General features: G+C 39.1%; 1 protein-coding gene across 2 annotated transcripts; it reads right to left on the reverse strand.

Moving 5' to 3' along the window:
* Positions 1-6,485: 6,485 nt before the first annotated feature.
* On the reverse strand, positions 6,486-14,293 carry chst3a (carbohydrate (chondroitin 6) sulfotransferase 3a). 2 transcript variants are annotated; one of them, XM_041050633.1, is made up of 5 exons: positions 14,173-14,277; positions 13,862-14,043; positions 11,416-11,581; positions 10,582-11,133; positions 6,486-10,114 (listed from the first exon to the last, which is right to left on the reverse strand). In XM_041050633.1, the coding sequence occupies exons 3-5, from the start codon at positions 11,559-11,561 to the stop codon at positions 9,418-9,420; spliced, it is 1,395 nt and encodes a 464-aa protein (XP_040906567.1). In that variant the 5' UTR covers positions 11,562-11,581; positions 13,862-14,043; positions 14,173-14,277; the 3' UTR covers positions 6,486-9,417. The 2 variants fall into 2 exon arrangements, with proteins under 2 accessions (XP_040906567.1, XP_040906566.1); XM_041050632.1 differs by having other exon boundaries at positions 13,862-14,293.
* Between the last annotated feature and the right edge of the window lie 6,085 nt (positions 14,294-20,378).

A 20,378-nucleotide genomic window follows, 5' to 3' on the forward strand; every position in this document is an offset into this window, starting at 1 on the left:
CTAATCTTGAAATGTAAATCATTTCCCAAACTGTGCGAAGGCAAAGCTGTAATAGTTGGATAAAAGCCACCATTTTGGAGGTAGCATGATAAAACTTTAATGAAGACAGTGGTGGCAGCAGCGAGGGCATTGTATTGTCTGACAAAGCTGACATTCCCAGAGTGAGTTTTAATCCCCAACTCTGGCACTACAGATAGACCTTTCCTATGATAGATATTCAGCTGCACACTGTTACCTTTTGTTTCACGTCAGTCTAACATAACCTGGCTGCCTCTGTGAAGTTCACTGGGAGATTACGGAGTGAATAGAAAGGCTTAGTATTACTTAGTGGATGGCACAATATCATATGATATCGATTTCTGTTGAGGATGCTGCTGCTGCTGCTGCTATCAGTTTTGCAATATCAGTTACATGTTCTTTGTTGTTTTGTAAACATTGGTCTACAGTGGTGGTTCTCTTCAAGAAAAAAGTACAGCATTCAAATATTGTTTGATGGAATGTAATTTTTTTTTAAAACACGACAGTCCTAGTTAAAATAAACTATTTCCACCACTATTTTATTTTGATTTTCATTCCTTGCTTTACTTTTTACTTTGCTGTAAGCAATCTGGTTTAAACTGGTTTTGTTTAAACATGCATAACAGATTTCGTGATTATGTATAAGTTTTAGTTTTAGTTTGAAACCCTGGTTCTGCAAAAACCACATTTCACTTGAGGTGTAACTGTCATATTTGGAATGACAAACTTAAAGTGGCTATAATCAATATTTTTCTTATAGCACTGTAGCAATGGCACCATCATAAAAGTGGAGAGTAAACATAAAAACAGGGTTACTCAGTAGTGAGCATTTGTGCCGTTTGTTGTCAGTCCCCGCTGTCACAATGATGGAGTGTCTGTCTGACAGGTGCTCTGATTTCCCTGACCCCATTGTATTCAAACAACACAGGCTCCTCACACAGGAAGAGCAGAGGAAACAATAGTACAGGTGAGTCTGGAAGAATTTCCCCTCAAGGCCTGCCCATCTGATGGTTAAAAAGGTGTGTGTGTGTGTGTGTGTGTTTGTGTGTGTGTCTGTGTGTGTGTGTCTGTGTGTGTGTGTCTGTGTGTGTCTTTCTGTCGTAGCATGGGCCAGTTTTAGTTTAAAACCATCACAGTGACATTTGGGCTGCTCCTTGGTTAGAATTAGGTTTTCATGCAGCTTTTAATATTGGTGTAGAAACATCTAGTCTTTCCCCACTAGAGGGTGTTCACTTCTTGAGTCAGAATCAGCCTGTCAACAGAAAAAAACATCTAGTAAGGTGCTCTCTGTTTAAAGATTCCTACTTGTGCTCTACACACACTCCTTTTACACTCCTCTTCACAACAAAGCATAAGATGTTAAACATTAGGGTGTCTTCAGACCCTCTTTCACTCATTTCTTTTGCTCTTTTGAGACAACCATGACAATTCCAACTCATCTTATTCTGTAGCGCAGGTGTTATGTTGTACTACAATCCTCCTGAGAGACTGCTCTATACCATCCCAGATTAGTAAGTAAGCGGACATGTGTGTTAAGTTCAGCCCTGCCTGACTGTCATTATTTGCGGATTAGTGCTGGCCTGCACCCTCTTTGATGTGGACATCTTTCACACTTCCGTCCCATTGAGCTCCAGGGACGCACTGAAAGGAACAGAGTGCCAAACAATGGATTGAGGAGGAACAGGCATAAGCAGGAGTCATTTATAAGCAGTTTTGTCATGAGCTGCAGGAAAACTTCCTGTAATGAGGAAGATGAAACACTACAACAATTACTGCTGCACACGTGCGCAATAACCTGAGAAAGGCCCCACAAACATGCAAATGCACATGTGCCCAGATGCATAAAGAACATACATATATGTATTTTCACATGGCTGTGCACACATACATACATACATACATACATACATACACAATGTACAGTTGTACATTGTGTATGTCTCTCTGTCACACACACACTTTCAAAAGCACAGTCAACACTCTTGATGATTCTGTGGGGTCTACTGCCCTCTGCTGGACATACATTAAATAAATGCAACCTAGAGTAAGGCACCAAACAATCATATCCTGGCTTTTACTGAATGTTATATATCCTAAAATTGTCACATAGTATATTTTAGAACATAAAACCAGTTTATAGTTTTAAACCATGTTTTGTTAGAGCTGAATTTTGGGTGTTACACAGAGCAGCCTATCTGTGCATGGCCATGCACAGCCACCTTACAGAGGCAAAGGCAAACACAAGGCCTCTTTCAGGCAAAGCAACTCCAGTAGCATATGAGGGCACTCAGTGTTCCACCCCAACCACAGGATTTATTTACCTTAGAACGAGGGGCAGCCAGTAAGAGGAGGTGGAGTGTGCTCAGAGAAAGGTAGGGGTGCACAGAGTGTCAGCTTGAATGTGTGTGTTTGCTTGAGGGGTGGAGAGCTGGACTGGAGCAGCATAGTGATTGTGTGACACTGGATAACTCAGACAGAAAGTAGGTGTCATCATCCCAGAAATGAAAAGTCAGAAAAGGGACACACACAAAAAAATACACAAAAATCTATGTGTATCTACCTGTCCACTGTAAGAAGACTGCAGTGGGAGAGGGTGAGTTTAAGAAAGGAGGAACATGGATGAGAGCCAAAAAAGGTCGACTTGGGGAGGAGGGGGGGGCTCTGTTTCCTTAACCGTCTCCCTTCCCTTACATAGCACAAGTAGAGTCATTGAATCTGTGTACATGCAAGCACAATGTGCGCATCTGTTAGTAAGTACTTTAATGGCATGACAGTCTAAAACAGTGTCACCCTTGGAGCAAGCAATGCCAAATTGTAACTCAAACTCTCTCACCCTGCTAGGTCTAAAATGAACAAGTCATCTAAGTAAAGGATTGCAGGTGAAAAGGCAGGTACTGTGCTGATTCATTTACGTGTATCTTAAATGTTTGGTGTGTTTCCAAAAAAGATAAGCAACAAAAAAAAAAAAAAAGAAAGAATTGAAGGTACATGAGAATTTTGAGAACAAATACTGACATGAGTCAAAAACATAATGAATCCTTTGTGATGTACACCTGCACTTCAGATGTGTTTCATTATCACAGTTGCATATTAGCAAAAATATTTCATTATTAGGGGCAAAACAAGTCTTAATGATTTTCTATAATTAATGCTGCTGATAACTGAGATTGAACCAACTGGAAAATGTTTTGCCAGAAAGGTAGCTGTGTTCTTAAACAGTCAGGAAGTAATGCTTTGTTATATTTGTTTCATTGATTTGGCTCCACCTGCTTCCCTTTCTCTTTGTTTCAGTTCTTTAGCTCTGCACTTTTGTATTGTGAAATTCAAGTTTGTTAATTGATCGCTGTCTTCTAAACAATAAATTAAGTGAAAAGACATGGTTACACAAGACCAAATGTTCAGGTTGTTTGCTTGAGCAAAATAAATATAACATAAACGCAAAGCATCACTGAAGTTGTGTGAAACAACGTGTCACTACTTCTGCCTTCATGAGGAGAAAAAAAAAGACACAAACCATCTGGGTGACATATATAGAGTACAGGTCAGGTGAATCAAATCAGAGAGCTCATAGGGCAATCAACATCAACATAGAAACAGACCACACAGAGAGGAAGGTCTCCAATGTTTTTATATCCACATACAAGAATAAAACATGTGGAGGCAGAAGAATACAAAAATGGAAAGAATCAGTTCAAGATTTTGTAAAGGAAAAGATTTGTCAGTAAATATATAAATATGAATAACCATGCTAAACAAATGCAGAAATAGATGAGTCTATATGCTCGTGTTCAGTTATCTAAACACTTTTTGTCTATTCAAAAAAAAGCTCTACCTCATGGACAAGTCATTCATAAATAATTCATTGTGACAATCAGGAAGTGATTCCACAAATAGGATTTTTTTTTTCTGTCTGAACAGAAAATGTTTGAAGCCATTACAACTGTGTGTGTGACTGCATTGAGCAGATCACTACATGTATAATTGCCATCTGGTTCTGGAGAGGGTAAACATTATGAACCTGGGAGTCAGAGCCAGGGCTGACTAAATTACCTTAAAGTTGTTTAGGATAAGGAGAGGAGACAGCTGAGACACTCAAGTACATGTGTGTCAGTGCTCAAGACTAACACATACTTTAGTCACACTCAATGTTTTTGAGTAAACGTTATTTTGTGGTAAAGGTAATAGAATAGATTTTTTCTTTATTTCTGAAATAAAGAAAGTTAAATCTTGGTTTACTTTGGATTTTCTCCACAGTGCAGCTAATCTGTGAGGAAGCCCCTTTGTCTAAACTGAGATGGCATTTCTGTGACACTAATTTTAAGTCAGCATTAAGTCAACAATGATGTAATTCTTCTACATTTGTCTCTTATATGTACTTGGAATTTACCCCATTTTTGTTCTGTGCTTTTCTAATCTATGTGTGGGTTCCTTGAATGTGGATGTTGTAATCCTCTCTTGGCTTTGACTGTTCTATAGAATCTATATCTATGTCCATGTTGGTCGCTCTGTGAGCTCTGAGATTTGAATCACCTGCCCCATGTCACCCAGTTTAATAGATTGCATCTGTGTTGTGTTTGTGCAATTCTCCTCCCTCGGATGACTGTGTGAACCAACACCTTACTAAAAGCCAGCTGCGTGTTTCCTTTCAGTTCTGCACTGACACATTAACACACTTCATGATCATGCCAAGTGTGAAGCTGTTCATGTCCCACGTTTATGTTGCTTTTCTCATTGCAGGTTGGTTTCTCTGACCTTAGTGCAGCACAAGCAGCAGAAGCCATGTTTTGATTCAAATAATTTATTAAATCACTATCACTAAAAAAGTTACACTGAGATGCTGAGAATGAACAGCCCACTTCCTAGGCCGAGTTTTGTGAACAAATAACTTCAAACCATAGACTGTATAAAACACGGACGTAGCAACCGTGACGTCACCCATTGATTTCGGGGAGTCGGTTTTGTGACCAAACCATGGGCATTTGAGCTGCGCCATCCTGGATTTTAGTGGGAGTGTACTTTCCATTTCATGCGAAGAGGCGGTTATTCTACGGGTCAGCCGGCCGAGAACCCGGCCACTTAGCTCGGAGCAACCGAGCTAGGCTATGGCTAATCAGCTAATCAGCTAGGCTAACAAGCTAAGCGGCAGCTACACGCAGCTACATCCACCACACGACAGTCCCCGAGTCCGACCCGACTAGCTCGACCCAGTGTAACCGCGACACACAGCATACAACAGAGATCATAATGTTGTTGTTATTAATGATAACAATAAAAATAATAAAAAATACATTAAAATGTTTAATAGTAAATATTTACCGGCTTTCACCGCTGCCTCCACCCACTATCCACTTACAGTTACAACAGCACACAAACAACAGCAGCCGCTTACTGACGGAGCTGCTCTGTCCATGTAGTGTCGGACTTTTTAAACAGAAAAATGAGACTTAATAAAATTGTAGCCTAGTATTCCCGCAATAAACGGACTCAGAGCACGGAACACACCGCAACAGCGTTCCTAACATTAGCTGCTCCGGTCCTCTCTGTATCAGCAGCGACCACGAATCGGCATTAAGTCATAAGCCAGCGGCAAATTATGCTAATAAATGCTAATGAGTGCAAACATCCAGGTAAAATAGCGAGAAATTTACTTACCGAAAAAACTGCAACACAGACTCCTTCGACGGTCGATTAGTACAGTCTACACTACAACAAGCCATATTGTCACAAAAACCTATCCGAACATTGGCAAACAAACACGGACACTGCAGCCCATGTCAACCTCTAGAGGTAGCCGAAGGCCTCTGAATGTAGCCGCCTAGCCCAGCCGATGCTTTAGCAAAGAGCTAACTGTGCTTGTCTATGGGGATGTCACTCAACGTAACCACACCCTAAATTATGTAAGAATTTTAAGCGGTGCATTTTCAGTCAATAGATCACTCTCATCACTCGTAAGTTCACAATGTGTATGTGCATCCTTGTTCTGGTAAAACACCAGGAAAAAAAAAAAAGAAAAACTAACTCATTATTCTACAGCACCTCTAGTGGTGAAAAACAACCTTTAGCTACCTTGAGCTGGACCTGGCTCTTCAAAGGCTTATGTTTCCTCTATTGCAAGATGGAAACATCTGTGCTGTGGGAATAGTCAGCATCAGGAAAATGGTCTGGGAGAAAATCAGCTTGTTCAACAGCTGTGAACTCCAAAGTGTTTTCTCTCAGCTGGGGCATGAAACAGACAGAAAGAATGCAGACTTGAATAGGCTCCTTGTTTCTCTAGTTATTTGCCACCCAGCCTTTTGGGGAACCCTGGCAACAGCATTTGGATGTGGAGCTGGACTGAGAGAATGCAACTGAGTAAACAATCCCACATTAATCTTCATTTTATCTAGAATCTTCAAGAAACTAGAAAAATATGAAGTAAGTAACAAAAAAAAAACATTGATAAAAAGACACAAATATGTGTTGTGGAATTTATGAAGGAGGAATGCATAAGTAATGGTTGTACATGCGGTTCATCTGGAGTCAGGTTTTTCTACTGAAAAGTCTTTAAAAGGAAATACAGAAAAAATCAAGGAGCACAGAGAAATTATGACCCTTTCTTCTGTCTTGGTATGGACCTGCATACTCTGCTACAGCACCAGTATGGTGAGTTTTAAGTTTAGAAAAAGCCAAACCATGCAAAAAAATAAAATAAAAAATACCATATAAACACAGTGCCTGTGCCAACTTCCTCACTTCCTCTACAACTTCCTGGTCCAGTTCCTCTGCCGCTGTTGATGGAATTTTCATACAGCTGGAAAACCTGGAGGAATTAACATTGCCTGTGTATTTCAGAGAACTGTAAAACGATCTTACATGTAAAATGGCAGGCAACTGATGGTTTTATTTGATTTTATTCTTCCTCAAACTGCTGAAGAGTCATTTTATGTTTGACAGAAGTAGCACTTACACATTAACTACTGATGGCTTCATAGGTTTAAAGCACCAGTTTTCAACAGAAGAATTACATCTGTGTGACACATTTCTAGTTGCTTAAGCATAATCTGTGCATAGGCCCTTTCTTTCTTCTGAAAGAGCAACTAGAATGTAAAAGTAAAAAAAAAAACTTTTAATAGTAAACACTGAGATTAAGTCATAAAAGAAACTCATAACTTGGACAATCTATGACACCATTACCGTCTTCTTTGTCTTTTAAAGTGAGCTTCCACCAAAACTCTTGAGTATCAAACATTCACCCTCCTTGTGTTAAAATATGGCTTATTCGCATTTTGCTCATTTAGGTTAACACATTTCACAGCAAAGACAAGTTTCAAAACATCCAAAGAAACTTCTCAAATCATTTGTCACTGTATCATACCCATATCCGTATCCTCAGTCTGGTCAAAACATTAATTTTTGAGGAGGCTGATTGCCTGAAATACATGTACTGTATTTAGCCACAGTTTAGCAAATTGATAATTGCTTCAGTATACGGCTGAAAATTCATGTAGACCAGAACTGTTGATTTGGACTCAATAAGACAAAAACTACAAAAATGAGACTGGACTTGATTTGGACTTGACTGCTGTGAGACTTGACGAACTTGAGATTTGACGCCCTAAAGCTTTGCCTTTAAACTTGAAACCAAAAACATTCTATTCTTGAATTTTGACCTCACTGAATACTAAAACACTAAAATACAGGCATGACAAGAAGTAAATAGTCAGATTTTATATGGCCATTCAGCTATTTGGCTCAAGCATTGAAATTACTTGATCTCAGCTTTGTAAAAATCACCATTAAAACAGCTTGAAAGCAAAATGTTGTACTGGTATCTGAATTAGTTGAATGCATACTCTGACTACACCCCTTGTTTCAGTTGCTCTTGGTATTTCACAGCATTCTTTTTGGCTTAAATATTTAAGCAACTCAAGGCTTACCAGTATTCATATTCATGTTTTCAACACTATGGTAGTATAAGTCCACTACTAGCCTATATGTACCTGTAATGCATATCCCTTTTCCATGAGGGACATGGCAGTTTCAGCAGTGCCTCAGCCAAGCTGAACACAATGCTGCCATTGAACTAGAGTCACAGTGGATACCTTTATATACCATCAAGAGTGACAGTTAACACAACAGCACCTGGGTTTCACTTAAAGCGATAGGCAACATTAATACAGTTACATATGTGTGCTGTGAATATTATTTGTCATCAACATACAAGAATCTCACAACTTATAATTTGCGAATGTTGCATGTTGTAATAGTTCTGGTGATTTTATTACTTTAAGTTGGGAAGTAATTTAAAAAAGTCAACATTTTCATTCGTGTGTCCATGAACTTGTCTGACACAAATGGATCAGTTCTTAACACTTTGTCTTTCAGCAGGTTATTACCAGAGAAGCTGCTTTTGAAAAATGTCACCCGAACTTCCTGTTTGCTTAAACTTTGGGAAGCAGCACTTGGAAACATTACTGCAATTATGGCTACAGCCTAGCTACTAAGAAAAACAGCACTTGAATGTTGAAGACACATGTGGATAACTGGTAAAGTAAATTTCTTCTATAGTGTTACTTCATTTAATTTGGCCTCATGAGTATTATACTGATCTTAACTGACCTTGTTTCTATGGTATTTCCTGGGGTCTCGTGTGAATTACATCACAAGAAAACTGATTTAAATGGTATTTGGTTACAGACAACAGAGATCACAGTGTATTTTCACACAGTGTGCTTTTGGGAGGATATGAATTCTTCTTATGAAGACGGCACAAAATGCAATTCAACATTCACTTTACCTGAGTCAGTTATGAAAAGCCCTATCAACACACATCATGTCTAATCTAAAGTGATAATATCAGTTGCCTAGTCTAGTGCAGATCTATTAAAATACAAAGCAGGTTGAACTAGGCACTATTAAGCGCTAGCGTCATTAACCATACGAGCGGAAACATCCACTCTTACACACACCCACACACACACCCACACACAAACAAAACACACACATCACTTTCACTTTCACTGTAGTTTATCCCTAAAAATCTAAACACAATCAACTATCAATAAAATCTTAGATAATAATCTCGGGTTATCTGTCAGGTTGACAGAGTTGCTTCTTTCATATATATGAAACACAGAGCATGACATAAAACTTACGTACCAGGCTCCTCAGTGAACATACTATGCAAATAAATTTTTTTTTTTTTTTTTGTCAAGTGGCTCTTCATTGTTACAATGAGGCACATAATTGGTAAGTATGAATATTACTGTATGGCCCAATTACTGTCACCAGTAAAACATGTTGTGTCTTTTATGGCACCTTTGCTTACTAGTTTTGGTCTGTGCAATAATGGCTTCTCTTGGCTCCGAGCCGTCGAGTGCAGAGTCCTGCAGATTCACGGCTACGTTTGTTACATTAAAACTACTGAAACAGTCTTTCCTCAAGCAAACTTATGGACATATTGATCAGTGTCTTTTCATCTTCCACAAACCTGTACCCAAACAGCTTCATGGTGGGACCACACACCTTCTGGACTACCTGTGCCAGTGTAAAGGGAATGCTAAACCTCCATTTCTCTGCCTGCTCTGATGAATTCTTCTGAGTGGAGTAAATCCCGCTAGCTTCCTGTGTGGTCTGGGTGTTCCTCAGAATCCACTCCCTAGCTTGGGGACTGAATGGTATCCCTGCAAACCTGTACATATCTTCTGCCTTCTGCATAGGGTAGCGAGCAATATCCTCATAACGCACTAACATGTAGCGGCTCCTCAGCCAGCGAGGTTGGCTCAGTCCCACCTCTGCAGACATCCTAATTTGGTCACAGTTTCCTTTGAGCCTCCTCACCTCTTCATCATCTTCAGGCACCTGGCCGTCCTGCGCCCAGGCCTTCCACGTTTGGCACTTTGAAGAGAAAGCCACCATGCGGGATGCTAAAATGGCCCGTGGATCTCGGACTAGCTGGATGACTCTCACATCCAGGCGAGGATCCTCCACCAAAAGCTGCAAAGTTTCCAGCTGGCGCACACGGACAGTCTTTATGGCATGGTGTTGCTTGGAAAGGCAGGATTCAGATGCAAGGGTCAAGTTCAGCGGCCCACATCGACGAGTCTTACAGTGATACCTGAAACAAGAGTGGTCTACTTTTTATATGATAAAGGGTATCTAGGGTTCTAGAAGTAAATGTTCTGTAGGAGAATTACAAAAAGTTTGCATGGGTATGAAACTCTCTGGCTGAATCATCAGTACAAAAGGTGAGCAAATGCCTGGTTCTTTGCAATAAGGTCAAAGATACCTGACTCAATTAAATGTTTAGTCTATAAAATCTCAGGAAATGGCAAAAATCACCCATCCTAAGGTGATGTGTTCAAACATCTTGTTTTTCTAAACATTACAACCTAAGTGTACATGACACTACTTTGCAGAAGCTCATTTGAGCTGAGTCAATGTTAGATTACTTCAGCAACTATGGTTCAAGTTTTATGATTAAGTGTTCTGAATGTGATACAGATCTGCAACTAGCAACAAAGGCATACTTAGTATTTAGAGCAAATCACTGCATACTCTGAGTATCTAGGTGACGTACAATACCTCTCAAAAACATCTTTGATTACAGGAGTGCAGACAGGTTCTTCACAGAGCGATAAACTAGACTCTCTGCGGAAAAGAGACGTGGTGACGTGGCCCCGAGGTGGTGGAGAGATGAACTTCTCAAGAGGAGAGAAATCACACAGGAAAAGCCCTTGGAGTACATCCCGGTAGACTCCTGCCAATATTGTCCCATTGCTTGCCTCCGCAGCCATGGTCAGCATGCGCTCGACGTGCCACAAAGGCTCAAACAGGTAGAACATGTTCTCCCCGTGCTGGTTGAAAAACTGCCCCACAAATGAAGAACCTGTTCGTGTGGTGGCCAAGAGTAATATGTGCTTACGGCCACCGCTGTATTTGTACGTGTCTAAATCATCCAGGTTGTCTTCCTCTTGCTCCTCAGAGAAATTTGTGTAATTCCCTTTTGTACCGGTGAGTTTAGAAAGCAGCATTTTGAGCACTGTCAGGGAGCCGTTTTCTGTTGTGTTGCTGTAATCCATTGGAGTCTGTGGGGTCTGCTGAGGAGTCTGCCTCTGGATCAGCTTATCAGAGACCCTGATGAGAAATATCAACAAGAGATAACAACAAGAAATAAAGTAGTGTTAACACCTAAGATAAGGCTTTTATTTTACATTTTGCATTTAACTGACACTGGTACGTGAAGCCATGGTACATTTGACTTGTTTAGCTTAGCTTAACATAAATCCTAGACCTGGAGTGTATGTAAATCTGACGACAGGGGTTGTTTCATTCCCAGAATGCATGACTCAAACCAAAGGAATAAAGTTTATGCCCGCTCATGACTTACTGCATTTTATCCAGATTTTATTCCCTTACCTTGACAGGATATTGCTTTCCTTTTCGAGGATGACCAGGGCAATAATGCAAATGAAGACGATTGCATATTTGGTCTTCATTCTTGAGTCCTGGCTTTGTACTTGGACGTCTAAAGTCTGGTCTGTGTGTTGGTCATAATTTGTCATGCAGAGGCTGAAGCTTCATTCTGCAATACAAAAAGTCCTTCAGTAAAGACAGTAAAAACCAGAATATACAAACTAGATGTTATTCCTTGCTCGTAATGACACTTAAATGACACCCAATACCACCCTTAACACCATAATCCTTGTGTACACCGTGTTTGGCTCAAGTCTTGAGAATACTTTTCTGAGTATATGGGTATATGGGATGGGTAAACATAAAGTTGAATGAGAGGCCCATGAAATCATACAACAGACATGATTCATAATGGATTATGCTACTCAAAAAAGAATGAGACAAAAACGCAAAACTTCTATCACAGCTCTTAGGAACAAACCTAAATTCTGCCAGTGTTTTGTTGACATGAAAACAACATGCAGTCACAGAGGCATTGGCCTGAAACCTCAGGAATATGAAGCAGTTTGCACAGCACAGCTTCTGTAAATTTGTTTGTCTCATTTCTTAGAATCACAGAAAAAAAAAAACTAGGGGCAGGACCGGGGTAAGGAAGAAGACAGATGAGAGAGAGGGGGAGAGGGAGAGTTAATATAAACAGGAGTGGTTTGCAGTGCAGGCAAACACAGTGGAACACTGCCAAATGACACTGAGTCAGGGAACATAGCAAATTTTGATCCCAGTACTGTGTGTTTTCAACATTCCCATCCAAACAGGAGGCCACCTTCAAAACTCAAGAAGTTGCTTAGTTGTGCCATCGTCCAGGTGCATTCATCAGTATCATTTCTGAGAATCTAACATTTCCCACATTATGAAGTAACCTTTAAGGTACAAGCCTCAACATGCTGACAGTCAAGTGATCTTTGTTGCAGTTTTTCAAAATCAATGTTTATCTGCATACTGCACATTTCAAGTCAGAACATGTTAGTATCGAAGCGAAATCTTGTGTCAATTGCTGTAGTGGAGTCCTTCCCATCCACTGGGAGTATTGCGTTACCGTGCCATGTTTAAAGGCTATTCAGGGAACCTGAACTCAGAAATGCTGATGTAAATCAGTTCAGAAGACTTAACCCTACCAACCCACACTGGTCTCACGTCGCTCTTTTGACAAGCTTTTGAATAAATGAACTATTTTGACATTAAATTTGATTTTAAATTCTTCAGCAGAACAAATTTCTTAATTCTGAATAAACTGTCTATGGACTTGTATATTTTCATGATACTGAAAAAGAAATGTAGACTACCCCTCGCCACTTCCACCGCTACACACACACACACACACACACCATTTGGACCTGTCAAGAGAGTGAAAAATTTCTACAAAGCATATCATTAAGGGAAAAAGACATAGTTTTCAAGCCGTTGTGGAGTGATTGTGTGCTCTGTAAGTAAATATCACCCAATTATCTGAGCTTAATACGCCATAGCCGTCAAACTGTCAGGCTGCAGCACTTGAGCTGAGCACTTTTACATATTCAAGAGTCACTGGAGCGTTTGGCAAATCTGACTATCTGCTCAAGCAGAAACACACATCACTCTGTTTATCATCTCACTACAAATTACATTAATGGCTGCCTTCAAAGCCTTGAAGCAGCATCTCATGGAGACGCTGAAAGCTAAATTCCCTCTGAAAGCCTTGCTGTTCATCCAGGGGTGTTAGTGTAAACAATTAACTGGTATGGGCAAATATTCAAAACCGCTTTAATTTGCATTGGTGCCGTTTATCATTTCCATGTGATTGATTGATTGATTGATTTTTAGTTTGGATGTCATACTATTTGCCATTTGGAAATTAAGAAAACAAACCCCCTCTATGTGTATGTATGTGATGCCCATTTAACACTAAAGCAGTCGTTTAGGGGGAGGGCGCATTCAATTCAGGAGCCTTTGCAACATCCCCACCACTGAACCAGAATAAATACAGACTTAATACTTCTGCATGCTATTAATCTCGGATGCCCTGAGATGATAAGATGACGCTTTCATTTACTCAAAATTAAATCTGAAAAAAAAAAACGGTTATATGAACAACATACGAGAGTTATTGATTATAGTGGACTACACGGCTTACACAGCCTCCATATTTGTACAACCATCATTTCTACCTGCATCGTTGGAGGACACACAAACGCATCACACACGGCGGCTAGGGTTTGACATAAGTGGAAAAAGTGTTAGACTTTATTATTATTCATCTTTTAAAGCGTTTTACGCCCACGGCAGCAGGATGTTTACAAGCTCTGCCGTCCGCCGGCGGCTCTATAGGTTATTTTGTTTTTTAAGCTTTGAGCCATTTCCTGTCAGAAAAAAAATAAGATGCGGAAATGTTCAGGTAGCTGATGTTACAAACCTTGAGCTGGTTTCTCTCTGCGATCGAGCAAAAACGTCCATGGTTCTGTAAGAAACAGTATCGTCCCCTCGTAGCATCCTGCTGCATTGTCTCGGACAAGGACACACTGCTTCATTGTATCCTCGGACGCGGGCTCCTCTCTTCTGCCAAATGAATAAGAGGCAGCGCGGAGGCACGGACGTCTTGCAGAAATACCGACATTAAAACGAACGACAAGGGAGAATAATGTATATATTTATATATATATTAATTTGATTAAATATTTAGTAAAAAAAAATAATAATAAACGCTGTTTCACATAGGGAATTTACCAGCAGCCGACAAACAGACGCGCCGATTTGTCAGGAAATTAGATTGCGCTAAAATGTTATCGTTTCAAAACTTTTTCTCAAACTTTTCTCATGTGCCGAACAACACAACACCAGCGAGCCGACTGTGGCGGCGCTTCACGTCACCGCGCTCCCTGCGTGGGATATCCTGTGCAAGCGAAGTCACGTGATCCCCAAAACTCCCCTCAATTGTATACAAAGACTCCAGAGTGTGGAGTCCATGCCACTTTATACACTGCATCTTTTCCTTAGGGACAGGCATTTAATTGCAAGTCGTGAATGCTGTAACATTAATTTTTGTCAGGCAATCACTGTCATAATTAAATATAATCTTTATATATCCCATACTGGGGAAATGAAGCACTTTATACAGCATTTTATACAAGACATCCTCAGAGCAACTAACATTTACCTTTAAAATATCATCAAAAAAGACTGCTTTAACGTAGGCAGGTTTTATTGGTAAGATATAAATAAACAGAAAAAATACAACAACAACAAAATGTATGGTTTTTCTTTGTGATGGAAATTATAATTACATTTATTGATCTTGAATCTTGAGTCACTGCTTATACCCTTCTTTGTAACTTGTCCTGAGTTGAAAATTTGTCCTGACTGCAACTCTGCTACCGTTGCAGAATATGTTGCAGTATAAGCTAAAAACAATCCCTAGGCCGAGCACAAAAAAAAAAAAAAGTCACAAATGTATAGTAATCCTTGCTTTGGCTGAAACGGTGTATTGTGAGCATTAACACACTGTCATTTATTTATATTTATTTATTTTATATTTTTTTATCATGCACATAATAGGGCCTCATAGGGCCTTCCTACAGAATCCATTTTTAACATATCACAGCAGGAAATGCTCAGGTGAAACAAGATTAATGATGTTGAAATTAATTAATCATTTCACTGCTTCATTTTCAGTGTGACACTGTCATGGCTTACTGGGAAACTTGAATCAAACAGAGTGACACCTGCTTTCCCAACTTTTCCGGTCTTCATAAATTTCTTCATATATTTGCCGTATTGTGGAGAATGACAAGATCTGTGTGTGGTCAATGATGCTGAACAGCTTGTTCAGTGATAATCACTGCTTTACCCTATCCACAATTGTAAATAGATTGATTTTATCTATTTATTTATTTATTTATTACATTTGTGGTCCACCACCAGTTTTCTACCACTTGGAGGCAGCAACGTAAAAGGATGTGTGGTATCAGAGAGCGACTGATGGCCCAATAGCACAGGCTTAGTTTACACACAGCTGTACATCAGTTTATTTGTAAATTCAGCTACAGAATATATAAAAAAAACATTATGGACAATATGAAAGGATTTAGGTTTAACGATAACCTTTGCAATAGTTCAGTGTACCACACTGAACATATGTTTTGGAGGGTCATTTTATAAATGTGCTTGAACTGCAGAATCAGTGCTTAGATTTGGTTTCATGAATGTATTTTAACATTAATGTAATTTGTTTAACTTAGTTGTAGTTAGTTTAGTTTAATGCTTTTGTATGTGATTCACATACATTTATTTTACTGTTGCAAATTAGGTTGTTTTTTTTTAAGGTCCTGTTTTATCATGCAAGTTTCTGAGGTTCCAATGACTTGACTGACACTGCTGAGGCCTCCCAGTTTTGTTGAAATCTTACTAAGACCCATTTTACAGGAACTATCATGTTCATAAATGATCTCAACACCTCAATGGACAACAATCATTTTAGTTCACGGTGATTACTACAGATGCAGTGTGTGTCATATCTTTTAGGATTTTGCCTGATTCATGACTCTGGGTATTCACTCTGCACTCTGCATAAACCTCTTGGAGGTTTATGAAAACGAAAGACTGTTAACCTACAGTATACTCTACATGGAGAGATTAAAGCAGTGACCTAGTTTTAGAGTGGACCAGGACTAAAAGCGAGCCTCTGCCCTTAGCAAACCGCACTGGAGATTATCAATAATAATCCAAAATGGTAAAGCTGAATTGGATGTCTTGAAAACAGGTGCTCTAACAGACAGAATGATCCTGTAGTTGCACAATAATGTAATTTACAAATTATTCAGTTTCCCTTTCTATTTTTGACCTGGTAAATCTTGTTTTTTAAAGTATGTGCTGGAATTTCTCTTTTTAATGTATTTTTAAAAAGCAGGTATTTATCAAGGCAATATTTTGTTTTCACTGCTCCAAAAACACAATTTAAACTGATTATTTCACCTTATGCAAACTGCTGGAAATATTTTGTTGTTTAAAGGTTGTTTACTGTCACAAAGTTGCTGTGAGTCAGGGAATGGAAATGTACGATTGATATGATGACACTTTATACCCAAGTATACCCAAAATGCACCAATCGTATTGTCATGATTGGTGTATTTTGGGTATATTTGGGATTCTTGTAATCCCAAATGTTCTCAGTGTCTTAGTGGTAAACTGTTAGTCTACATGTTCATATGACACTTTTACAAACCCTCACGTTTCAGTACTGGATGAGAGGATGAGAGCCAAACTAATTCTACTTGCAGCTCTCTGTCGACATCGCTTCTTGATAGACAGCCAGGAACGTGCTCTAAACCTCAACCGCATAATATAGTCATACACAGCAAACCCGAATGTTGCTGAGAAAAACATTTTCTCATATAATCATTTTTAGTCATGCTCTTGAGTGCCCGGATTTGATGTTTATGCCGCACACTGTGCATGGATTAAGACATACTTTGACAAAAGTCAAGGAAAGGAAACTTCATTTGTACAGCACAATCAAGGTTAATTCATTTACATGATACATTAGATCAATGGCAGAGAAAAGAGGAGAAATTCAAACCAAATAAAGTTAAAATAGTTGGGTGAAAGAGTCAAATTAATAGCGCAGATCTAAAGCCCACTGTGTGCTAAAGCTTTGGCTAAAAGCTTTGGCTTTGCTTTGCTTTGCTTTGCTTTGCTTTGCTTTGCTTTGCTTTGCTTTGCTTTGCTTTGCTTTGCTTTGCTTTGCTTTGCTTTGGTTTGGTTTGGTTTGGTTTGGTTTGGTTTGGTTTGAAAGCAGTTCCCTGTAGGTGTATTCCGGATATTTACAGCACGGGAACTATAAACAGGTACGCCCCTGTTTGGATTCAATTCTAGAAACAATCAACAGACTCCTGCTGGCTGGCCAGAGAGGTCGAGCTGGTTCATATTGCAGCCGTAGTTCTTGATGTGTTTTGGTCTGAGAAAAAAATGCCCTCTGCTCTTTTCTTATGATTCTATCATAAATCAACAGAGGGACAAACAAATTATTATCTGTGATGTTTCATCTTCTGCTGCTCTTGATTCCTTGAATTTTATTTTGTTTTTGTTTCATGTGGATGCTAAACTCTTTAAGGGCAATATCCTTTTAGAAATAGGACCAAGACTGAAGTGGCTCATCTGCTCAAGGCCCCACGTAATTTGAGACATCGTACAGTCGGGACAGTGGCTGATTTATTCTCTTTATACAATATTTCAGGTTATACTAAGCCTGTTCAGTCGCAGGTTTGGCCTTGTCTATTGATAACAACAATCCAAATCAAATGATGCACATGCAGCAGCGAGCTGAAATGATAAGCTTCTGAAATTTCCCTACGGGCAGCCTAATGGCTCTGTCCCCAACAAGAACAAAGAGGTCAACATGTGCCGCTGTGATTGAAGGCATGGGATTAGAAACTAAGAAGATACACTACAGATGAGCAGTGAGCTTTTATCCATATGATTTTTCACCGTGATCATTGTAAAGACACTCGCACACACAGTATATGCTCCAGTGAGATTATCACTATAGAATCAATTCTCTGTGTTTAAACATTTTAAACAAAAGTCACTCATTATGACACAGGATAAAAAACACAGAGGTCATCTGTTTGTGAACCCACATGATATTGCACGCTACATGAGTTGTGTCCACCAGTCCATTCTGTGGCTACTTGTAGTAATGTGTGCTAGCGTGTGTGCTAATTTTGTTTTACATTTATGTCTGATGTACGGGGCCTGTGTGTCCACAGACAGGCCCCGTGCATTACAAGATGAGGGGGGATTAGAGCACAGTGGGTTAATCTTTAGGCCTGCCATCTGCCAGTACCATGAGAATTAAACCTTGACCACCAGCATACAGAAGTAACCTGACAGGTGATCTTCTTTCGTGTATATATATTTATAAACTGTGGTGTTATTATGTGAAAAAATAGAAATCACTAATGTGCCTTTGAATACTTTGCTGTCCGGACATATTAGGATTCCAGTTTCACCGTATGTGCGGGAAAGTAGACTGCTGCCAGAGGTCAATGATCTTAAACTATATTTTCCTAAAAGAAAAAATGAATGTTAGTGGTTTTCACCTCTTTACCTCCCTGTACCAGTGCACCAATTTACCTTTTTTCGGAAAGCACAATTTGTGCAGCAAGCAGCCACTGAGGTCATGCTATGTACTGTACATCCAACCAGTACCACTCAGATTATAAAGTAGATTTAATTTCAGTATGAGAATGGACTGTAAAAGGTTTATTCATGTGTGTAAATCCTCTTGCATGCAACATGTTTTAATGGTGTGCACCGTGCTGGTGTTTTGTCCGTACACTTGACGTATTATTTATTTCAGCTGGAGAGACAAAATATCAGATCTGTAATTATTTCATTTTTGCTGTGCTAATGTTATAGGTCCCTAAATTTATTCTGCAACTGTTTGCAGATCAGGTATTAGATATTTTCAAATACTGCTGGTAGTCATACTGTAAGTAAGACAAAAAATAATAATTTTGTAAAGTTAGTGCACATGTAAATAGAAAGGAAAGAAGATCATTGGGTAATTTGAATAACAATGATTTGCATTCAGCCTCTTTTTGTGTGTATTCATGAAAACAATTTAAAAAACTAGTAAACTTGAAGACAGACAGTAAGTAATCTGTGGTTTGGTGTTTGGTGTGTAGAAAGATTATCCTTCTCAAATGGAGGACCACTGGGTAATATTATATAACATTTGTTTACAAGACTTACCCTCTAGGTGGCAAATAAGATTATAAGACAATGAGATTAGCCAGCTTCAGTGCCCAAAATACTATTCAAAAAGTCCCAGAAAGACATTTAACATTTAGCAAGTTAATCTGCAAGTTTTTTTTAATTAAAGAGACTAAACACAGTTAACATAGTGAACCTGGAAAATGAAGAAAGAAATAATTAATAAACAGAAAAAAGATGCAACAAAAAAAAAAAACATTACTTACATGTTCTGATATAGGGTAAAAAATGGCATCCAGCCCAGTTTGTCTTTATCATTTAATTCACATTTTACATCCAGACACTGACTTCAAACAGGAACTATAATCTCATCAGATCATTCACTGCTTTCATCTGCATCATCCTCGGTTTTATGATTATTTTATTAATTGAGTAAATAGTGGAGTTTTTTTTTCTTTTTCCTAATGCAACAGATGGTTGTGGAGTGCATAGCAGATGGTACTGTGTACAATATGGGTAAACACTGACCAGTATCATGATATAGATTCAGCATCGTTTTAATCTCTCTGTTTTCTGTGCGACAGAGCTGGTCACAGCATTTTATGTAAAACAGTAATCATTAGTAGGCAGATCATAGAAGTTCATGTTTAATACAGAATTCTTATGAAGAAGTAGCACATTTTGAACTAGTTACAACTCAGAATAGACTCTGTGGCTTTTAATACAATAACGCTGCAAATGTTAACACAAGCTAAATACTGCAAAAGAGGTTGTGATTGTTAGTATAATTTAACATTTGTATGATCATAATATTTTGACCGTTTAGCTTTCTTACCTTCAGACACAAGCATCTCATCCATGAATGATATTTCGACATTATCAGAAAACTGCATATTTGTTCATTTATTATCATTAGCAAATGAAAGCTGCTGATCTACAAACAACTGTGAAAAATATATGTGTCCATCATCTGCAAAGTTGCGATATATCCTTGCTTTGCCTGCCCCGTGAACACAGCCATCTCTTGTGCATTGGTCGTAGAAGAAGCTAGACTGAGGGGGCCCAGGAGTAACTCTTAAGATGTGTCATTGGATTAGCATGTGAGCATATGCCCTTAGCCTTCCCCAGTCGTCCACAAACACGTTAAGAGCTGCATCTCATGTACAGGACTCTCGACGGAGCCGTCTTCATGGTGCGGTTTCATGACTTCATTCTTTAGG

The sequence above is a fragment of the Toxotes jaculatrix genome, chromosome 11 (genome assembly GCF_017976425.1).
Source record: "Toxotes jaculatrix isolate fToxJac2 chromosome 11, fToxJac2.pri, whole genome shotgun sequence".
In the NCBI taxonomy this organism is placed as follows: Eukaryota; Metazoa; Chordata; class Actinopteri; family Toxotidae; genus Toxotes; species Toxotes jaculatrix.

Coding starts and splice junctions, on each gene's coding strand:
- chst3a (XM_041050632.1), bottom strand. CDS start 11,561: ATGACAAATTATGACCAACACACAGACCAGACTTTAGACGTCCAAGTA. Junction 11,134..11,415: donor GAAAGCAATATCCTGTCAAG/GTAAGGGAATAA, acceptor ATTTCTCATCAG/GGTCTCTGATAAGCTGATCC. Junction 10,115..10,581: donor ATCAAAGATGTTTTTGAGAG/GTATTGTACGTC, acceptor CTCTTGTTTCAG/GTATCACTGTAAGACTCGTC.